At 40.7% G+C, this 23690-nt stretch overlaps 1 protein-coding gene across 2 annotated transcripts in view; it reads right to left on the bottom strand.

Annotated features, from left to right (window-relative positions):
* ACVR1C (activin A receptor type 1C) overlaps positions 1-23690 on the bottom strand; it is a 1016293-nt gene that overhangs the window by 300310 nt on the left and 692293 nt on the right. For both annotated transcript variants that reach the window (XM_069616403.1, XM_069616404.1), the window contains exon 4: positions 11697-11927. In XM_069616403.1, the coding sequence (XP_069472504.1) occupies positions 11697-11927 (231 nt within the window). The remainder of the gene's footprint in view (positions 1-11696; positions 11928-23690) is intronic.

Below are 23690 nucleotides of genomic sequence, written 5' to 3'. Positions count from 1 at the left end.
ACAATATCACTCCAACCTTTGTTGGTACTCATTCAGTAGTGACCTCAGAAGAATGAAAGACTGAGTTGAGGTGTTAAAAACAGACTAAATCAGTGACTCACCCCCTGAAGTGTGCCTGAAACAAACCTTTAATGAGTCTATAGCAATTATTGTATAGAATTCCAGAAAGACAATATGTTATTCCTATTCTTTCTCATTTAGGGTCACTGTTCAAAGTGTTACACTTTTGGAACCCCATTTTTTTTAAGAGGCCTGAGCAAGGAAGCCAGGCACTCCACAAACAAAGAGCCAAAGCTTTCTTTCCTCTTTTTTAGGGGTAGCAAGGAAGACCACAGCGGTAGCAAGGGAGGCGTCAGGAGTTGCAGTTGCGACCCCTGGCGACCTCCCAGTGACGCCCATGTTACATTCTCACCAAATATTCTGGAAAGGATAGCTTCTGCAAACAATATGACAATCTTCTCTGCTGTTACAATTAATACCATCCCCTTATTTGATCAATTTCCTTTAACATGTCTTTGCTATCTTGGGAGACTCACGTGTAATGGTTCAGTGCTAACCTCTGCTGTCTTCATCTGTCAACATTCAGAAAGTAAAGTTTGGTGAATTTTGGCCCTTCCTTTCACGCTACTAAATTCACAATCAAATCTCAGTTATATGCAGATGTGTATATTATCTCCACTGTTGCTGCCACAAATCATCACTTTCATCACGTGTCTTACTTTTTCATTCCTCAGTCATCTCACTCATTCACTGACCACTGATCGGACTTGACTTTTTGGTGTCCATGGATTTACTTCAAACATTATTTAAATGGACTTTAAATCTTATCACCCGCCCACATATTTTCTGATTTTATTTTCAAACCGGTTCCAAATAATGCTCCTTGAAATCCCAACCAGATTGCAGCCTTATGCTCCCCCAACCAGATTGCAGCCCTTCCCCCTTTGCTTTTTATGCCTCCTCAAAATGGGACTTCTGCACGCTATTTGCCACTTTCATTGAGTTGGCATACTCTACCCTATCAATCCCACCAGTTTCATATTCAACACCGTCGTTAGGTGAAGTAATTTAAAAATGCCTTTCAGAAGAATAGCCAATAAAAAGCCCATCACTTGAGATGCAATCCCAGTACTCAGATTGGTGTCGAGAAGGGAGCATGGTGAGTGCTGAAACGTACACACTATGTTGCATCATCAACAATGCACATCCACCTTGCCGCAAAATTCAGAAGAATGCAATAGCATTGGAAAGGACCACATCTTCATAGATGCAGAGTAGTGAAAGACTTCTTCAACAATTCATTGCAACTACAAGATGTCCCCAAACAACCATGCACCCTGTATTAGAGAACAGACAAGCTATGTCTTAAAAGGGCACCCTTAATCTCTGACTTGATTTTTCAGAAACTTTACATACAAGTTATAATACAAATGCAATATCCCATATCATACGAAAATAACATGGGAAATACCTGAAAAATGTGTGGACGTTATTGCCTGACCATATTGTCACCTTAATTTTAGTGTAAAGATCCAGGCAAGGGACAAAATTCCCATTCCCTAAAAGCATTAGGTTTTTGGTTGGGGGCCTTGAGGAGACAGGGTGATCGGTATTGGTTTTGTTTATGATGGTGGGAAGTTAGACAACAAATTGTGCATCTTTTGGTGGCTTGGCTCGTGTCTGGCTCTTAGAGCCAAGCCAGGCCACATGGCTCGGCTCTTGCTTGGCTCTATCCATGACTTCTTCAGCTCCCCCAGCCCTAGCGTTTATCAAATGAAACCCGTTGAATGACCATTCACTGCCAGTGAATAAGGCACAGAATAGACATGAATAATGTTAAGGATTTCAATCAGGCACACACCCAGGTCACGCCTGGCATGTAGTACGCAATGAAATACTTATTTATTTGTGTCTATAAGTTCAGTATTCTGAATGATATACCACTCATATCACACCCTTCTCAAAATACCCCCCTAGTCACACTGTATCAGGAATCAGGCTTGTTTGTAAAGGTAAATATTTATTTATTTTATATTCAAATCACACATAAAATGTAATATATATATATATATATGGGGCAGCAATCACCAAGCGGTGACAATACAATTCAGAAAATAAGTAAAGCAATTGAATTCACTTAAAATAATGCAGAATAGAAAACACGGGAAAAAGAACAGAATTGGTTTGTGAACAGATAGCGTTTAGGTTAATATTTCCCTTGCAAAGTACTTAAGGTACAAATGAGCAATCCTACAAAGAGGTCAGTAATCAGCAGGTATTCAGGAATGAAAGACAAAATGTCTAGAGTTTAAATGCAATCTTCCCTCCCAAAACAAGAGAGAAAACAGTTTTTGGAAATGGACACTTTTAAAAATGACAGGTGAAAATGGCTTTTTGAAATAATGCAAAAGGGCGCAAACATGCTTAAATGGAGAAAAAGTCTTAGGAAAGCAACACTTAACAAGTCCTAACACACATGAGCGACAGGATAGACAACAGTACACACTTTGGATCAGAATGGGATTGAAGAAACTTTTTGGATGGGAAAAAGACGTGTAAACTTTTTGATAAAAATGGGTCCTAGGTTGTGGATGTAGCTAGGGGTCTTAGGTATCAGTGAGAGATGAAATTTCATTTCTATCTATAGAATTGAAGAAGTTATAGAGGTTTTAGTGAGAGGCATTTTAGCAAAATAGGCGCAAAAACAGAAATTCGGTTTTAAAAATGACAGATTGGTTTTATTACACTATATTAATGACTATGAAAAAGAGAATGCCACCCATGAATCTCCAGTTACGTGGTCAGCATAAGCCTTCATGTGGTGGATACTCTGTTTTCTTTCTGGGATTTACTTTAGTTACTCAAAATCACTAATGACTTATGGTTTTGTGACACAGATGAGAGAAAATCAGCGCAAGAATGGTTCTGACAATACTAGGGTTCTAAAATTAAAGATGGGATGGGTTGAGATTGGGATAAGACAATGCAAATATACTATGGGTCACTGTTCTTCCTATTAATACTTACAGTCCCTTGTGATTAAAATTGGACCATCAAAGCTCTGGTCATTGGCTCGGGTTAGGTCTACCGGCAGCAGGGTACCTATGGCGAGATTGCATCAGCAGTGCTGACCAATCAGGACTGCACCTCAGGCTGGATTTGGATGGGCCCTTCTGGTCACTGGATACGGTAGATAATGGTAGCAAGCCAGACTCAATCAGAATTAAATCCCCTCAAGTTTGGGATGGTTGAATTTGGGTCTAGCTAGAAAGAGTTCAGCAATGCTAAAGTCTGGATCCTGCAAGAAATATGGAGTCAGCTGCAAGATGAAGGGTTCTGGATAAGATGAAGAAGTCAGGAACAAAATGTTGTGCAGAAATCAAGGATGTGTTCTGGAAGCAGTGCCTATGTGTGGTGAAGCTCCTGTATTTATCCTACTAAGTGACATCACAACGTTTATGGTGTGGGCATGATTTCAAAACACACCCCCACGGCTGTGAGTGGCCACAGGCACTTGCCTTGTTCTGGTTGGCAGTCGGAACAGAGCTGTCATCTTTATGATGGGATTTAGGAACTCCCACATTGATTTTGAACAAAACTTAACTTTTACACAAATGTACATTTCGAAAATGATGTCCCCTAATAGAATCAGACACATACATTGCATATTTGATGAGTTATATTCACATTCAATCCTCATCTCTGCGAGAGCTGTTTTTGTCATTCTATATAATTTTTATCAATTTTAATCATAACAGTCTGGCCTAATAATTTATAATTAAAGTCTTGTCTTTAACACATATAAAAATAAGCACAGTTTATAAGGGATTTTGACATTTAAAAGAATTAAACCCTTCACAAGCATGCTTTAAATAGGCGAATTTAGCAATTTCTTCTGGAAAAAGAAACACTTTTAAACTGGGTTTGACATCTAATTTTCTTATGCAGCTGTCAGGCAGTGAGGCCTGGTTTTCTCTGACTGCACTGGATGATTGCTGGTTCCAGCACACTTTTCATTTCAATAGTTCACCTGGAAAACTACTGAAATTAGTGCCAAAAGAGCACTTTGAAGGTTACAATTGATTGGGAAAACTGTATTTTAAAGGCATTTTCGGATTTTAGCCCACTTCTGTGGCCTTGCTTCATGTGACAGCAAACAGCACCCACTGGCATTCTCCTGCAGGGAGTTCTGTTTTGACATCAACTTTGCCTGTGTGTGGCAGGGGTGTGCAGACTTTTGTGATTTATGAACCATGCACAGTTTTGCCAATTTGGCACGCACATGGGGTAGCACATCCCTTTTGGCAGTTTCTTTCACCCATTGACAAAGGGGTGTAGTAGGTTGCATTGGCATGGGTAAAAATATCCCACAATACCATGTTCCTTTCAAATTTGATAAACCTTTATTCAGATGGTTCCACATTGCCACTTCTTAAGATGCCTCTTGGAAACTGGGAAGGAGGCACAATACTGGTATATACCTTTACTCTACCTTTTGCACCTTTTTACCTTTTTCCACCAAACTTCTAAAATGCATCCACAGTAGCCCAACGATTTTGAGAATAACACTAGGTGTGGTACCCAGCTTTGCCCATGTCCTGATCGAGTGGTGCCCTGGAAGATGTTGCTCTTGTCCTCTTGTCGGCAAGTCTTGCTTCAGTTTGCTATGGCATCTCATTTTCCTTGGAAAAAGTTGCTCTTGTCCTCTGGTCGGCAATGCCTACTGCTTGTTTTGTTTCAGAAGCTCTTGATATTGATTTTCGCTTTGCAGCAGATAGAACTTTTCCAAGTGATATTCGTTTTTTGTGCAGCATGTTTCAGAAAATGTCCAAGAAAGATTGATTGATTGATTGTGTTCTCTTCTCATGAATGAACTTAAGCAAACTGTAACCTTGCCATTTCCCATATTTGGAGTGGCGTGATAAAATAAAAGTGTGTTGGAAAGTCACTTGTTCCCATCTCCTATCCTATCCGTGTTTGCCCATGTACGACTGTGATGCCTGACGTAGTTAAACTACACTGGTTGATACGGTAGTGTTGTCTGGCAGGGGTACAGCCATTACTGTACTCCAGTAAAACCCCACTACTCTTGTTACCTGACATCTTATACCTTCTTGCATTTAGTCTACCTGTATAGATTAGCCTTATTTTGCATGTAGCCTCATTGTGTAAATTGCCAATATGTGCACTTAATCTGTCTGCCTATATATGCCATGTTCTGCATCTGGTCTAACTATATGGACTAGCCTTATGCTCCCTGCAGCTCCATGAGATGGGCATGGTGTAGCGTCTGTATTGTGCTGCACCCTGCCCCTAAAATGGATTGTTGGGGATAGGAAATGCACCACACTTAGATGGATTGATGGGGGAGGGAGATGTGCCGCACTTGGATGCACTCTTGGGGGTAGGACGTGTGCTGCACTTGGATGGATTGTTGACGGTGGTAGATGTGCCATACTTAGATGGACTGTTGGGAACATTAATGTGTCACACTTAGATAGATTGTTATGGGTCATAAATGTACCACACTCGGATGGATTGTTGGGAGTGGGAAGTGTGCTGCACTTGGATTGATTGCTGGGATCATTGATGTGTTGCACTTGGATGGATTGTTGGGGGTAGAAAAGGTACTGCTACTAAATAACCATACTACAAACTCACCAATCTGTATACTCACACACTTCCCAACACCCACCATGAAACCAAACCATACACAACCTCAACATCACATGGCGTCTACGGACCGAAAACACACCAATGCTCAGTGACCAGTTTCTCTGAACTGAAGAGGTAAACAGCACACCAAAACTCTCCTGCTCTTCTCCCGCTCAATCCGACTAACAAACCCCACCACCTTCCTTGCATTGCAGATCCACCAGAGCGTCAAGGGACCACACAGATGGCAACAGTGTGCGGTAAAAGAACCTTTAACAGAACATAACATAACATCCTTATATCTACCCAGTATCTGTATAATTCATCTCAACAAACAGGTCTAATGCTATTAACTTGGTACAGCTTGATAGTTCTTTGTCTATGTCCACTAGGTATGTGGACACTGGTCTCAGATTGTATAGAATTCCATGTAGTTTGCATTTAAAGTGACTGGTACCCACTCAAGGGGCAATATAGACAATTGTCTGCTGAGGCAGTCAGCGAAACCTGGAGGACGGGCCTTCCTCCACGAGCCTGCAATGGCAAGCTTTGCTGTCAAAAAGAGCTGAGTTGTTTTAGACACCAAAAGGCTTACAAGAAGATTAACCTTGAGGAAGCCCCCATAGCGTAAAATATCCCTGAGTGTAGTTCCCTGTTTGATGGCATGTTCACTGGGTGTTTCCACATACTTTCCCACATGCCAACATAACTGTAAATTCCTAAAAGAAAGTCATTTCAGAAGAATGTGAAAACATATCTTTCTTGGTTGTTAAACTACCATGCAGTGATGCTGTGAACCAAGTCTATAGTTATGGTTTATTTTTTATGTGATACACGAAAATGATCAAAATCAACATTTCAAAGAAAATATGCAATATTGAACATATCTGTGATAAAAAAAAGAAAACAAATTTATTTCCATTGCAAGTTGTGTGCATTTGGTATGTGCCTAAGCAGGACACACAATGTTAACGATTAAAAAAATGTTAGCTATTATTTGAAAGAGGCATGTGATTTTGCTCCGTGAACAACGTGGGCCCGCTCCTCTGTACTAATCAGCTTTGCATACTTCTCACATTAACAACGCTGTTCAATGCTATGTATTAAAAGATTACAGATAGGTACCAAGTTATCACGTGAATGTTTGTAGAAGGGAAGGTTTTACAAGAATAAGAAGGTATGCTGTGTTTTACTTCATCAGAGTTAAAGGTAGCTAGTGTTCTGTGAACACATCAATGCAGGTATTGTACACAATGTACATCGTTGGTTGCCTGTCATTTGTTTAACTAAGTTCTTAGTAAAACATTGTTAGTATGTAGACAGGCTGAAATATTGTAATATTGACATTATATAAATATGTGCAGATGAGTCAATGGGTGAGTGATTCCATGGACACATTACTGGTTTTCTAGGAACGCTCTTCATAAGGCCAACTAGATTGCCAGAGGAGCAGAATTTTACTGCAGTTTATTTTCAATTTACTGGTTATCATTTCTTAAAAATAAGCCAATTTTGTTTCTCTGAGTCTAGCTGATCCACTACACTGCAAGTCATTTCTAGATTTTAGCAGTCATTCCGTTCTGACCGGTAAGGTCTTTGATGGCCAAACGTGTATGCATGCTTGATATTTACAAAAGCGTTATTGTTAGGGTGACTTTTGTTTATATGAAAACAAAAAAAGGAAACACATACCAAACCCAGCATGCTTTGGGTATTTAGTGATTCAGTCATACATCGCTCATAGACATATCTGACAGATATAAAGCTTGTTGGTCATTCTCAGCTTCCCAAAATGCTTTAATATGCAAAACAGCCAAATCCTCATTGGTTTTATTGGTGCCACTTCACATTATCTTTAAGTTCTTTCTAATCAATACACACATACACTGTGTTAAGACATCACTTTATATTCAAATACACAACATGCATTTTTTAAACCATTGCAAAAATGAGTGTTTCCCTTCAGAAAAGTAAAGGTTCAAAATGATGCATCATTTTACAATATTAAGCGCGTGCCTATGCCTACGTCAAGCACAGAGTTTCTACAGTATGTAATTGACACTCTTGTTCATTTGCTACCAACAGCAACATGAGTGGAGTACTGGGGCCTGTTAAGCAGGGTGGTTGTTTTAACTGCATTTCAGTTGACAGTCTTCAAAGGGGCCAACACTAGGAGAACACTAGGGGTACCGCCGAAGATGGATGCTTACCATTGACTTGTCAATTTCCCCACTGCCTACCATATAAAAAATGCCGTAACTAGTAGCCGCCGCAAACCCTCATTGGCCAGAGAAGCGTACAAAGCTGAGATGAAACTCAGAATCGAAATATGGATGTACAAATTGAATGGGCCTGCCCTCATGGACCATGCAACCTCGGTACCTTTCTAAGACTGGGAATTCAATGGGGCTGTATGGGAGAAAGGGTCTTTGAGTCCTCCCTCCCCTCCATTCCTGTCCCTAAAAGCACACTATGCTCGTTCCATGGCTGATGTGTCTCTGGCCAAGGTGCTGGACAGCCCCGGGGTGACACAAACATGTGCAACACCTATAAGAGGATTGAATCTCAACTCCATTTTGTACGATCACCAACTCCATTTTGTATTAATTCTGGTAGGCCTCGCACAGTTAGCCAGCTACACCCACCTCCTCCTCCCCTGTGCCGTCTTTGCAGCAAGCCCATTCTCACGGATGCTTGAGTGTAATAAGTAACACTTCAAACACTGTACCTTTCGTATTCCTTTTACATCACTGCCCTGCGGGTGAACTGGGCCAGAGTGCCGAATTACAAAAAAACATCCGTCTCCATAACTCTGAATCAGCAGTAACAGAACCCCAAGTACAGTAACACGGCCCCCTGACCTCTAGTTCTGTGTGATGTGTCAGTTGTGTGCCCTTCGACCAAGTACCACCCCAGCTCGCCCTGAATGTTCAAAGTCCAAGTTGCAATATATCCCCTTGTGTACTAACACACTATTAAGCTGTCCCCCAATAGATCTAACAAAGCAATTGATGTAGATAGCCCAAGAATATAACCTCAAGATAACGCACCTGGACCCATGAAGTAACCTTTTTTATTATGCATACTTTGTGGTTATAAGATATTGGTCCTCATTCCGACCCTGGCGCTGACGGAATGAAGGGGGCCCATATTGTCTGTGTAGAAATGTACCAATCACTGTTAGTGTATGGTCGGGCCGAAAGGGCATTGTGAGATAGAATAATTTGTAACAGGTCGGACACCGCCTGACCCCGCGCTCCACCCAGAAGAGCCCAGCTGACCCATGCACCCCGTGCCGACACCACGTGGACTTTCACCAATCCTGGAGCACCGGGCCTACAGATACTAGTAGATTAAAGTTATAAAATCCCCTCCCCAAATGCAGATGGGATTCGCCTGGTGACAAATATCTTTTTAGGATCTTTTTAGTACTGATAGTATATCTGGGAGTCCAGTGTGTGACACATGAGTGAATGATCTGTTGGTAAGCACTTTTCAAGCTAAAAAGTGAGGGTGCATTTTTGTGTTGTTAGCATGAGTTTAGTGGAGGGACATTCCCCTTTTTACTATCCCTGTTAGATAGGCACCACACTACTTCTTCCGAGGGGTAGCACACTCCCAGGGATAGCCTAATCCTTTGTTGAGGGACAGAGATAGTCTATCTAGTTGTTGGGATTCAATCCAAGCATTACAATTGTAATCCAACATGGCCTTCAGGGCTAACTGAGAATAATGTAATTTGCCCATGCTTTGCTGGTATTAGCAGCCTAGGTTGGGGTGCTAAATAATCAGGGCCTTGTATATAGGCTGTATCCTCTGGTATAAGCCTGCACTCCGAGCTCCCCCATGGGTGTGCTTCCCTTCCTCCCTCTAAGAACCTTTAGCAGCCTCTGGTCACCACAAGTGGGTGCTAAAAGTTTAAAAAACGGTTTTAAAAAAGGGAAAGCGTTCCTTTCTCCTGTCTTGCGATACCATGGATGTTAAAGGAGTCTGCTTTCAGTGTTGATTACTCCATCGTTGCAGACAGGGCATCGCAGAACAGGTCAAATGTAGAATGTTCCTCTTTTTTTTATTTTCTTAGCCCTGCCCTCATCGGTGGGCCAGCCCTGCTGGTAAAGTCACTGTCGCCCGTGTACAGGGACCCTTGCTTTGCTCCAGCCCTTTACCTGGGTGACAGGCCATTATCAGCAGGGTCTGCCTGCTGCCTCCGGACATATTGCCTCACTGATATAATTGGGTCATACTGTACTAACTTTGTACAACGGACAATGGTAACAATATGCAAACTGGGCATGACGAGATCTGGCCGTCAAGTGCTAGTTGGCTTAAAATGGAATCGCCATGAGTTCTTAACCATGCCTAATGCAATCTGGCTATTTTCTAGTAACTGAGTTTTAATCAATCTCACCATAAAGCGCTTATTGAGCATAAAGGGCTGGTTCCCATGCTTTGCTACGAAGCAAAAGAGAATCTGTTAGTGGTGTGTTAACTGTGCATAATATAATCCAAACCGTGCTGTATTAGGAATATATATTTGAAAATACTAACAATGGCCCTCATTACGACCCTGGCGGAGTGGGTTTACGCCAGCGGTATTCGCGGCGGACCCGTCCGCCCTACTACGAGTTCCCGTAGCGCCATGGAGCGTTTTCCGCCTGGTTTTTCCGGGCGGAGAAATCCATGGCGCTACGGGACCTTGTTGTTAATTACGCCACCGTATTTTACGGTGGCGTAATTAACGCCTTCCCCACTCCCATTATACCCTATGGGGCAAAAATGGGAATGGGGAAGGGTAAAATGGGGAATGGGGATTTACCGCCCCGCCAAGGTCGGAATGGGGCGGTAAATCCGCCAACCCCCATGGCGCTATCGGCAGCTTTCCGCCGTGCTCCATGGTGCATATTGCGCCACGATTTCCGCCAGGGTCGTAATGAGGGCCAATGTATTAACTTTTCATAACATAATATGAACATCATATCATAACTGTGCATAACAGAATCGGCCACTGAGGTAGAAACTAAGCACAATTGAATCCAGGCACGCTGTGCTCAGTTGGTTTAATTGATTCCCTCCATGAAGTGTTAACTAGGCATAATATATTGTGCCCTGGGCATGGGAGAATGACAATGTGGTCATGTGCTGAGAACTGGACTTGAGAGAAGCTGTCCATGTCGTGCCAATTCAGCGAATGGGATCCGTCAATGTAATACCAACTAAGTCTGCATAAAGAATCTGAACATGAAGCGTTCACTGTGCATAATGAGTTCTCGCCATATTGTGCTAAATGGGCATGTCGTTGAATTGTGATTGTTGGGCTCGAGGAATGGGGCTTATTGTTTTATCTGTTTTCTTGGAAGTTATGGGAGAGTCACCTGCAGAGCCACTGCTCTTCCTCTAAAGACAACCGTGGTAAGAAAATACCATAGAGTTGCAAGTATCAGGGAGATGTGATAGGACCTGTGCATACAATGGTAATAGTTGGACAATGGTGAATGGCTGTCAAAAACACAAAAACCAAAACTATTGACTATATTAAAGATTCTTAGTAATAGGTAGGTTTTCACATGTGCCCTCTGAGAATTATTTTGATTGTTCGGTCAAATTAAATTAAAAAAATATATGGGTAAGGGTAAGGTAATACGTTAAGGTGGGGGGGAAGTGAGGTGAGGGTTTCAGGGGCCTCCCCAAGCATTTTCGACCAAACAAACAACACAAAACCAGACCTAACCCTGCGACTGAGTGTGGAAACGGTTCTGTGTTCACAAAGTGGGGTTATGGGCTGCTGGAGTATCACGTTCCCCTGTTTACTCTTGCCCACTCAGTTTAGCACCCATGTACAACATGGTTTTGAAATAGGGTCCCCCATAAGGAGAACTCATCTCTGCCCATATTACAAGTTTACCATTGTGAGTTCTTTTGAAACAGCTGTGGCTAATGACTGAAAAATGATGGCATAGCAGTACCCCCATCATCTCGTGATGTGTGCTCAGGCGTGCAGAGGAACCCTTGATCAGTAAGAGCTGTATAAAACATGCATTTACCTTTATTGTCCGCTGCAATGAATCCTAAGATGTTTTCATGCCTCAGCATTACGGTCTGGTAAACCTCAGCCTCGCGGAACCAAGACCTTTCATCTCTTGAAGAAAAGATCTTGACAGCAACATCTTCTCCGCACCATTTTCCATGCCATACTTCCCCAAAGCGCCCCTTACCCACCACTTTCTGAACCACGATAGTCCGAGCAATTGTTCTTTGCACAAGCAGGGGCAAACCTATGAACAACAGAAATATTCAAATAATGAATTGTGCTATATCACTGATCCACGCAAAAGACATACATAACAAATGGCCAGATAAATAATGCAAACCAGACCAATTTTTACAGTTTGTACCAAGTTTTGGGTATAGTTCCTGTCTCTCTGCACCACGGATCCCTCAATTTAAGGCAAAGTTTAGCCCATTGCTCCTTTGGAGTAACATAAGGTACACCAACTCCTTAAGAGTAAATACCAACTGCCTCATCACGAGTTTGGTGGTAACCCTGAAATGTGGCAGTAACGCTATTACCGCCGCATTTAAGGGTCCGCCAAATCACAGGTTTGGCAGGATTTACCCCCAACTCTGAGCAGGGGGTAAAACCGCTGCGAATTTGCCGATTTTCACCACGATTACCGTACAGTAATACCACCGACGGTATTCACGCCGAAAATTCACCATTGGGCGCAATGGGGAATGGGGAATTCCCAAATGGGCCCAATGGGGAATGGGGATTTCCCGTTCCACCAAACCAGTGATCTGGCACTAATAGCACCGGGGTTATGGCGGTAACGCTATTAGCACGGGAGGTATCCCGGCGGGAATACTGCCGGGATACCGCCCAACTCGTGATGAGGCCCTAAGTCTTTTTCTTGTACTCCTGTGGTGGGACAGACATCCCAAACATACTAAATGAGTATATATTCAGTTTGGTTAGAAAGATTTTTAATAATAAATCTGGATGACCAGTATCAAAAGCCCATGTTTAGTTCAAATGCCTGTCTCATCTCCCATGTACATCTAGTACATGCTGCGCTTAGCAAGCACATTATGTACTTGGTTCTCCATGTGTTAGTGATCCATCATAGATATGATGACTCTAGCTTGGTCTGATAACAGAGATTGGTGACTGTTTATCTACGTATCAGTGATAAGTGTCATGCTAATGATTTGTATTTATTTTTATTCATCATGCACTATGTATTGGAATCCAGTCCCATTAGTTTAAGTATTCATATAAATACTCACCTACTGCTAATGTTAATTTCTTATGTCAGTTGTAGGTATTAGTCTTCAATTTCAGTAATAGGGATTGTTCCCTTGAACCTGTAAAGTATGTATGTATATATACCAAGCTAACAAATTAAAAAATCATCTCCATGTGTATGCTCCCAATGTATACAGTTAGGCACCTCAAATCCATCTATCTGTAGCCATGTATCCATACATCAATGGTGTATCCCCATTATCTATATTCTCATTGTTTCTAAAGTGTCTATATTTAGTCACAAGTATTAAAGTTGGTATGAGAGTCAATAATTTACCATATGGCTACATTCCCAACATGCGGTTTATCCCCCGTGTATATCTGTGATTTTATTCCAGCCATTATGCCTAAACCTGAGATGCCACGATTATGTACATTTTACCCCACCTGCAAAACACAGGCATCAATAAAAAGAGATGCCTTTATGAGTGATAGGGAAACACAGACTCGTATTAGAAAATCAGCTACCAGATACAGAAACTTGACAAAACAGCAAAAAATCTCCATCAGTACTTCTAATTGGACATTATTGTTTGTGTGGCTTAAATAACATAACACCCAAAAATGTGTTTCCCACTTCAATGACTTACAAAAGTAGTCTCTCCCCTGCTGACCAAAATCACTTGCCTGATGAGATATGGTCTGCATACATCATTGAAACATATACTACTTTTTATTCTACTAATACAAAAGAGACCATGAAATATGCAGACCTCGAATTGACTAAACTAGACACTGAGGAAGACACTTTAATGAACATAATTATTAATCTCAAGAGCTCATGTGCACTGGGACCAGACGGTATCCCTAATGTTGAGATGAAAGTAAAACCTGTACTATGGGCAAAAATTTGAACAAAACTATATATGCACATAGAACAAACAGGTGTGATATAGACCAGCAGTGTTGATCTGTACTGGTACCAATCTTTAAAAGAGGCGATAGATTGAACCCTGGCAACTATTGCCTCCTAACCATGATTGATTCCAGACAAAAAATCTTTGCAACAGTCTGGTTAAGAGAACTCACCAGGTGGGCTGAAAGAAATTATCTTTTGATATCAGACAGGTTCTTTAAAAGCCTACAACACGCTTACCAACATCTGCACCCTCCAGTATTTGATTGCCGAAACACGGCACAAATACAGATCTAACTCGTATTGCTTCTACATCGACTTCAGCAAAGCGTTCGATTTTGTATCCTGACCCTTACTTTGGAGGAAGCTTATGGATTGGGGCATAAACACAACACAACGATTTTTCAACCAACAACTTTACATTGGCACCTCAATCACAGTGCGACAGAATTGTGCTGGATTACATACAAACCATCATAGTACAAACCGTAGATTGAAGCAAGGCTGTGTCCTTATTCCTATAATGTACAATCTATATACAGCTGACCTAGCACAAACACTTTGCACAACCTTAAACTTTCCTCCTAAAATTAACGAGGTACACGTCCCATGGCTTTCCTAAGCACATGATATCATATTATTCGACCAAACACTGATCAGACTCCAGCACTCTCTGGAAGCTTTGGCTGATTCCACAGCTAGAAACGACATGGTAATCAATGCACACAAAACAAAAACTATATCCCTGGGAAAAAATATCACAATGAAGGGGAGTAAGGGTTGGAAGCTAAAAGAACACCCTTTGGAAAATGTCAGAGAATATATCTACCTGGGCTTTCCTATTAGAGTAAATCCATCCCTCCACTGCTATGAGGAGCGAGTTACTGCTAAAATCCGGAAAAAATGGTCGACATAAGACACTACGTAATGCACTATGGCGGAAATGTATTGTACAGCTATTATACATGGCATTTTATATGCCGTGACAGCACTGCCTCATAGACATGTAGATTAACTTGACTGCCTTGAGGGCAAAATCTTACGTACTGTCATAAACCTTCCCAAATCCATGCCGGTCAAGGCACTTAGATTAGAATTTGGACATATGTCTCTTTTGTCCTCTTGGCAGGTACAGAAAGCCTTAGTCTACGCTAAAACGATACAAACAAACCAAAACACGAAGGAATTGCATAAATCATTAGAACAAAAAAAGAATATCAGTGAGGGGAATTAATTCATTACAGAGATTAAATGTTCTGTTATGAAATAGCTAGAGGAATTATACCTTAAAATGGACATCTTCACCACCAAGCCAAACATTAAAACTATAATTAAAAAGAAATCAAAGTGTGGGATAGTGCTAGAACCATTGACATTTTACACACTAAGAATAGGTCTAACAAATTCTCTCATCAGTTTCCCTATATATAAACCATGCAGTTACTTGACTATGTTCGGCTCCATTGAATTAAAATGCTTTATATTGCAATCACGGTTTACCCTCCTACCCACAATGGAGGATATCGGTAAAAGGCAACAAATAAAACTTGTCTGAGAATACTTGGCGACTATGTCACATGACTGTGGCGACCAGTCGACATTTATTGACCAACTGTACAGTTTTAGAAGAACTTTATCGTAAAGGTTATACTAATTATGTTGCACAATTTGAGGATATTATCAAAGACCAATTTTGGTCCACATTAATTGGAGCCGATTCTATACTTAGTTACTCAGCGGGACTGGCAATATGGAATGAAGTGCAAAAGAGTTTTTGCTCTTATATACTCTTGAACATTATTTTAAAAGTTTTATATATTTTAAATGTACATGATTTTTTTCTTCCACTCTTTTCTTTCTTCGTTGTTATTGCTAATACATGAATTATGTATATAATATTTATTTTTTATGTGTTTTCTACATGTGCTGAAAGTTTAATTTAAACTATTGCACAATAAAAAAAATCATTAGCAGGACACTTCTCACTGATAAGTAGATAAACAGTCACCAATCACTGTTATCAGTACTACTCTTAAGCAGATCCATTTTTAGAATCATAACTAGGGTTCTAGGACGCCCAAATGACAAGGCATACATTTGTACTTGTATCCATAAAAATGTAATCTGGAGTCTTGTATAGTGAGACAATGTTGAACAGGAACATGCAAACTATGCAATTTTAACACCTATTTCGAACAAAATGCTGTCAGCGTAGTTTATTTGTAAGAATTAGTTAATTTATTATTAATTATTAATAATTGTGTTTCTTGAGAAGTATCTGATTGTAATATTGATGTGAATAATGTTGTTTAAAACTAATTATGTTTTTTTCTTTAATGTTTCAGATAAGTGAGGGTTTTTCCCTGATGATGGGACTAATAGTCCCGACACGCGTAGGATTAATTTCAACCTAAACCCTAATTTTGTGGAATTTGTATTATAGTGGATTAATATGTTTCATTTTGATGTATGGGAGGTGGGCAATAATGCAGATTGTTCAAAACAATCAATGGTTGTTTTTGGTTTTGTTCTGTTGAGGGTGTTACCTTAGACAGGGAGTGAATTAGAAACAGGAACACTGAGATTCTTGGTGTTTAATTATGTGTTTGGTGAGTTATGGAACTGATTGATTAAAGTTTTCTTATGTATTGTGTGCCAAATGATGAATTTTTGTTCACGAGCAGGGATTGGACCACAAATTCAGGCTAGCTTTAGTTTTTGTCTTTAAAAAAAAGGGGAACACCCACCCCTTCTTCTGATTTTCTCAAATCCTCTCGGATCATCTCAAGATTCGCAGATTCACTCTGAAGCAACACCTGATAAGAACTCAATGGACTTCCTTTGGGAAAGGTGTACTTTCCAAAGCCCTCAGCCAGAGGTGAAGAAGGAGCCATTCAAGGCAGAAGGAAGATCTGCACCCACCCCCTCCTATAGCACATCGGGAGTGCCCTTTGCTGTGCACCAGGACTTACCACTCTGCACCAGAATCTCCCAAAGCTGGGAAAGCATACCCTGAATGGAACCATCCCATCCTCTAGTCCTCCTGAGAGGGCCTCAAAGCAACTGGGGGGCCAGCCCAGCCGAAGCTTCCTATTCTACGACACCAAACAGGTCACTCCATGTTCACCGCATCTTGAACAAGTGGGAAGGCATCATTGCGACCTTCCACCAATCCGATCTATTGCTTGCACTTTGAACCAGATCGATGCTACATCATGCCCTAGCTAAACACGTCACCTACAATGCCTGATTCAACTGCTCAATACCTAAACCCAATGTGAATCACTGGTGAGTCACACGCTAACTCTGACCACGGGTTACAACCATGGCTCGACATCGACCCAGCTAGCCCTTGAACACCCACCTAATAAACTTGCACATCAACACACACAAGATCACTACTTTGAGGACCAAAGCCCACCGGCTCAAACCGCTGGAGCATCACTCATCAACACCTTCCAGCAGCTAAGGCTGACTCGGCTTGGCCCGACTGTGAAGCAATCCTGGGACGCCCCAATCTCCATTCTTGAGAGCCGTCTTTTGACAGCACAGGGCAACTGCATTCGCCCCTGCTCAACACCCGCCTGCTGCTTAACCCCACATGATCCAACGTGCCTGAACTGAGCTTGATCTGCTCACTTCATTTTTCGACAATGGGTGTGACTCTGTCAACTAACCAACATATGAATCCAGGAGCTGTTGACCGTGAACTGCCCCCCTGGTCCACTTGGGCCCCAGAGACTGGTTAGGTCACAATCATTTCTGTTTTCAACGCCAGCGTATCTTTTTTGGCTAGTAATTTACCTACCATCCCAAGAATCACACTCAGGTGCTACTTTCCTCAGTCTGTCACACATTCTCTGTTCTTCCTTCGGGTGGGTTCTTACACAGTATTTTCTATATGTTCATATGAAGATGGTGTGTTTAATACATATTTTTTTTTATTGTTCGTCTGCTAAATCAACCTTTCAATACAATCCAAACAACAAAGAAGTAAATGTACATACATATAAATCATCTTTAAAATATTTGAACAAACAATATCTAAAAAAACACAAAAAGGTAAAATAAAAGTATGTTCCATCAAATTACACAAACTTAAAACATAAATACCTAGCTTTCATGCGTAATTAGCAAAGAAATGTCTGCCAAAGTATTCGAAGTTAAGACTTGTCCATTAGCATGTATCTTTGGCAATTTTCCCTATGAATTCGTCAATTGCCAGTTTTACTTCTGCTAGAAAATTCGGAATTGTATATCTCAATGACTTTCATTTGAAATATTATTTGCCAAGCTTCTTGTGTAACTAGGGCGTTATAAGATTGAAGACATTTCTGAAAATATTTAATTCTTTGGGCTAATAATGCTGTACATTCCATTACAACATACTTCAAAGTCTCGTCTGTGCCTTTACAATATCGACATAGTGTATTTTCCATTCTTGATGGATACCATCTGTCCAAGATTTCTTTTGTTTGCCATGCATTAAACCTCAGGCACATGGGATCTCCACGGTGCTCGGCATTAGGAGATTTTAATAGATAGGCCTCAAGTGAGCCATATCCCTTCAAAAGAAAAGGATTTTTATTCAAATCCTTGTACTTCAAACAACGTTCTGTGGTCTTTATCGAGTCGGTTTCCCACAGTTTGATTTTTGCTTTTGTCGGATTAGATATTAGTAATTACTGTGTAATGTTCGCCAGGAACTGGAGTGCACGCCTCGCCCCTTCTTGTTTTTTCATGAACTTTGTGGGGATTCGCACTCCAGAGGCTGCAGCACCAGGGTCATTTTGTCCTAGATTGGAGAGCCATAATTATGGTTTTCCACCCTCCCCATGTTAAGGGTAAGATGTGTGTTTTTGAAGGGGAGTCTTTTCCTAGTCACCTGAATTGTTAAAATGGTTTCACTACAGCTACCATAATTCCTAGCGACTGCAACAGAATTATATTGGATTCACCTGAACACAAGGGCAACTTAGCCTCCCTGATGAGTGTTGGCGACACGAAAGCGCTAGGAGGAGAAAAGCATTGCAAGAAGGGAATCAATCATGTGAACAATTGGGCAGCAATTGGCATTTAACCCTGTGAATGTACTGGAAACTTTGGGATTTAACCCAGTAATCTTTTTTTCAGGTAATATATTGGCCAGGAACTGGAGTGTGCGCCTCGCCCCTTCTTGTTTGTTCCAGGAGATGAGTCGGATGATTTCTGAAGTTTGTCATTGTTATGCTCGATTAGGAAGGTCTCTCTAGCCATATTGAGTGTTATCATGCTGGATACTGTTCTTTTGTGTATTACTTACTCCATCAGCTCAGTATACTCTCATGACTCTTTTTGCTACGGCCTGCTCCTGATTTCTATTTGTCAATGATTGTTCTTGGATTAATAGAAACCCATCATCATATAGTGCATCTCTTGCACCCCAGATGATATTGGAGACTACTCCTCAGCGAATGATCATTCGTGCATTTGTAAGATCCAAATCATCTAACAATTCGATTAAGTCAATGTCTGCAATAGCAATGTCTTGAAGGCTGGAATTTCCCTGCATATATTTAAAATGCTCGCTCGGTTCAAGTCATATTTTGAAAAAGGATATATATCAATGAAAAAGCTTTAGTTGCAGGGACGTTTAGGTGAGAACTTAATGCAACAAAACCCTGGAAATTCAGCTAAAGCCACCTTAACTTCGCACCCCCTGTTGCGCTGACTATGACCACAATGATGACATCACAGATAACATCACTGATCACATCACTAATTACATTACAACAGCAAATAACATTAAGCATGGCCTTCAGCCATGGTCCGTGTGCATGACCAAATATATTTTAATACATGAATGGGTACTAGTCATGGCCTTCAGTTATGGACAGTGGTCACAACTTTCACCCATGTGTACTGAATATTTTAAAACACTAACAAGCTACCAACCATAGATTTTGCCCTTTACCAGTGGATACAGCTTTCAACAGTGTCCACTGTATATCATATACACTGAACAGGCACTAGCCATGGACTTTAGCACAATACTGGCCAGTGGTCACAATCTTTGACTGTGCCCACCATATAGTATAACATATACATGGGCCACTAGCCATGGCCTTTGACCATGATCAGTTTGTACATCTTTTGGCCATGTCCACTGTACATTTTAAAATAATAAAATGCAAAGAGCGATGGCCTTCAGCCGTGCCCACTGTGTATTACACAACACTAATCAGCCACTAGCTATGGCCTTCGACCGCGCCCACTGTATACTATATACACTAACCAGCCGCTAGCCATGGTTTTCCACACAATACTAGCCTCTGCCTGCGTTCTTTGGCTGCGCTAACTGAATATTCTGACACATTAATGGGCACTGGCTATGGCCTTTAGTCATGGCCACTGACTACAGCGTTCAACGTTGCCCACTGTATATTATGAAACAGTGACAGGCTACTAGGCATGACTTTTAACCATGAACATCTGTATTTTGAACACTAACCGACCACTAGCTATGGTCTTTGGTGCAGGCCAGCGACCCCAGCCTTTGTCATGGCCAAGTCCACGGCCTAAATTGTTATTAAGGTAATCAAGGTTTTCATGAGCTAACTTATAAATGAAATTATGTCTAATTTCATTATTGATGTCATCAGTTATATACAATGCAATTAGTGTTGGAAGGCCTAACAACCAGGAACACAAAGACTTAGCCTCTTCAAAAGTGTTTGATCGCGGAGTAGTGAAAGCATCAACTGATGTCCAGCGTCGTAGTGCCATAAATGCGACAGCAGATCCTGCTGAAAGGCTGTAGCAAGTGAGATTCTCGCAAAGTCATAAGTTCAATCCAAAAATGACTTTCGCCCAAATGAAGAATCTTGATGTTTCTAAAAACAGGATGAGGTCAAGTTCCCCTGTTGGGAAAAAAACAAAAGACTTGGAAGATCAGAGTCGAAAATCTCTTTCCAGATGATAAGGGTATCAATCTGAAAAGAAGAAATATGATGCATCTGCTACACACAATACCCTCACTCCGGACAATCACCTCGGATGATATTGCCATTGTCGGACACATCCAAGAGGATGTTGCCGACAGAATATTTTTGCACATAAAATCTAATGCAGTAGAAAAGACTCTACATGCTGCAAAAGATGAGTTACTATCTTATGGGTTTGACATCCAGGTAGAAAAGCAACAATCCAACCTGAGCGAGGCAAGTATATTGTCGCCAGTAGGTGCAAAATCTTCTAATGAATGGTGAAGAGATGTTTTAAGGCAACACTTTAAATTGAAATCGCCTAAATTATCTAAAGAAGTGCGATACCAACAAAATAATGTCAATAATTCAAAAGGAATTGCCAATTTTAGACAGACCTCATAACTAGCATTTCACAATGGAGAGTAATCTTGTGGTTTATTCTCATGGAATACCAAAGGTTTTAATCATCTTTTCCAAAAGTGGTCCTTATCTTTGGAAAATAATTTTGTAATATTTCTTCAAGAAACCTGGTTGCGTGAAACCCCAATAAAAGATGGCTATACTATACTGCTAAATGCTGCTGATAAAATCAGGCTGGGCCATCCTCTTTCGGGGCTATTAACTCTAGTGAATAATGCCTATGGTTGGAAAGTGATGGAAATATATAACCCGAACATCTATGTGCAAGGAACCTTGTTGGTTTTGGACTCAGACACAAAAGTGGAAGTGAAATGGTTGTTATTGATAAACATATATTGGAACCCTGTTATGATATCTACAGATTGTTTTATCAATTCTGTCACAACGATCATCGATCAGTGTTTAATAACTCTCTCAAACCTTATCATAATAATTTGTGGAGACTTTAATTATTCATGGTATGAAGATCAACAAATAAGTTCATCCGTAGCCCCCACAAGATTGTCAAGAGGTGTCCGTTGGAGTCAAGCTCTAAAAGCAAGAAACTGTGAAATGGTAAATGGCAGAATACAAAATGACATCCCACCTGGTTCCACATGGCAGAAAGGGTGCTGTAAGAAAACACTAGACTTCTTCTGGATCAGCTCTTCTTATTGGTCGGAAATTGAATGCTTAGACATATACAAGTCATCTAAAAGCAACCATTATGCTTTGGAGTTGGCCTTGCTGATGACAAGGAGTGGTACAAAACAAACCTATAACTATCCGCTTGAGATAAATCAAGGAGCAAATAGACTTAGAATAAACAACCAACACATTGAGATGCTGAGTAAAAACTTAATGAATTCAAATAATGTTACAGCCAAAAGATTAAACTTCTCTCCTCTGCTTCAACAATTTTGTATCGAAAAATACCAGCAAAGGAACTCCAGTCAAACCAACAAATACGCATTTAGTGTGTTGGTGAGCACCTAGAAAAAACAATTGACCAAAGACATAAGATTGCTGAAAAAAAGTGGAGGCTGTGACATGGTGATCAAAATCCAAAAGCGTAAGTTAAAATATTGAAATTGGCTCAAATCTTTTAAATTAATAAGAGAGCAAGAACAAGCCGAACTTATGCTGAAGCTGATTATACAACATAATGTAAAAGATTTTTGGAAATTTTGAACACAGGATCACTATGCCAAGAGGCAAGACTAGCGTATGGAATCTCGCCATTTGTCTGGGAAGACCAGTTCACTCTAGCCTTTAAGGATAAACTAACACAAAGTGATCAAATATCTCTAGACTGTCCAGAACCCTGGGATTTAATGGAATCAAAAGATACAATTCTGACACTGATACAACATCTAAAAAATTCACGTGCGGTAGGCCCCGATGGTTTGTCAAACACGATGCTAAAAGATAAAAAGGAACTTTGGGCTGACTTCATCGAGAACCTTTTTCAATTGATATCGAATTCAAAAAGCATTCCAACATCGTGGACGACATCAGTTATTGTGCCAATTTTCAAGAAGGGCAATAGGGACGATCCCAACAATTTTCGCCCTATTGCCCTGCTGGACACCATAGGAAAAATATTTGCAACCTGTTTACAACAAAAGTTAAAATCTTGGGCACATGCAAGTGGCCTAATGTATTGTCATCAAACAGGTTTCACTAAAGACACTGGAACAGAGGTGAATTTGCTGATATTAAATTTAATAAAACTTGACGCACTGAAACATAGTAAGAATTTTTTTATAGCTTTAATAGACATGCGTCAAGCTTTGGACACTATCACTCATGGCAAATTATGGACAAAACTACAATCATGGTCCTGTCCACCGGCCCTGCTTCAACCACTGATTGCACTACATAATGATACTTCTATGAGAGTGTTCTTGGATGCATCTGGCCATCTGACAAATGAAATAAAAACATCTAAGGGCATAAAACAAGGGTGTCCATTAGCTACCCTACTATTTAAACTATTCACTTCAGACATCTCAAGCAGTTTAGGAAAAACTCATCGTTTTCCACCAAAATTGAATGGGCAAGAGATCAGTTGGGCATATTATGCAGATGATATTGTGCTGTTTGATCTAACCCAAATTGGTCTGCAGCGACTTCTGACAAACTTAGTCGCATATTTTCAAGAAAACTACCTTACCATCAACACAAAGATATCTAAAATTATGGAAATTAGAGCAGGATCAAAAAAGAAATATAACCAATTCAAGTGGTTTGCAGCAGGCGAGACAATCGAGACTGTTTCAGCAATTCGATATCTGGGCGTGCATATAAACAGCTCGATCTGTGAATCAGCTTGGGTGGCAGAGTTGAAACATTGTATGTCCATACTGACAAAACAAGGTCAAAAGCTTCATTTTGAATACGGTAAATTCACTCTTCAACCTTTACGGACCTTCCATATGCAGAAAGTAATCCCTATAATAATGTATGGGGCAGAAGCAGGATTGAACATTGACAGCAGAATTTGGGCCAT

This window comes from Ambystoma mexicanum, chromosome 9 (assembly GCF_040938575.1).
Source record: "Ambystoma mexicanum isolate Mex_15411 chromosome 9, UKY_AmexF1_1, whole genome shotgun sequence".
In the NCBI taxonomy this organism is placed as follows: Eukaryota; Metazoa; Chordata; class Amphibia; order Caudata; family Ambystomatidae; genus Ambystoma; species Ambystoma mexicanum.
Note: the sequence above shows the minus strand (reverse complement) of the source record. Positions and strands in the feature narration are given on the sequence as shown.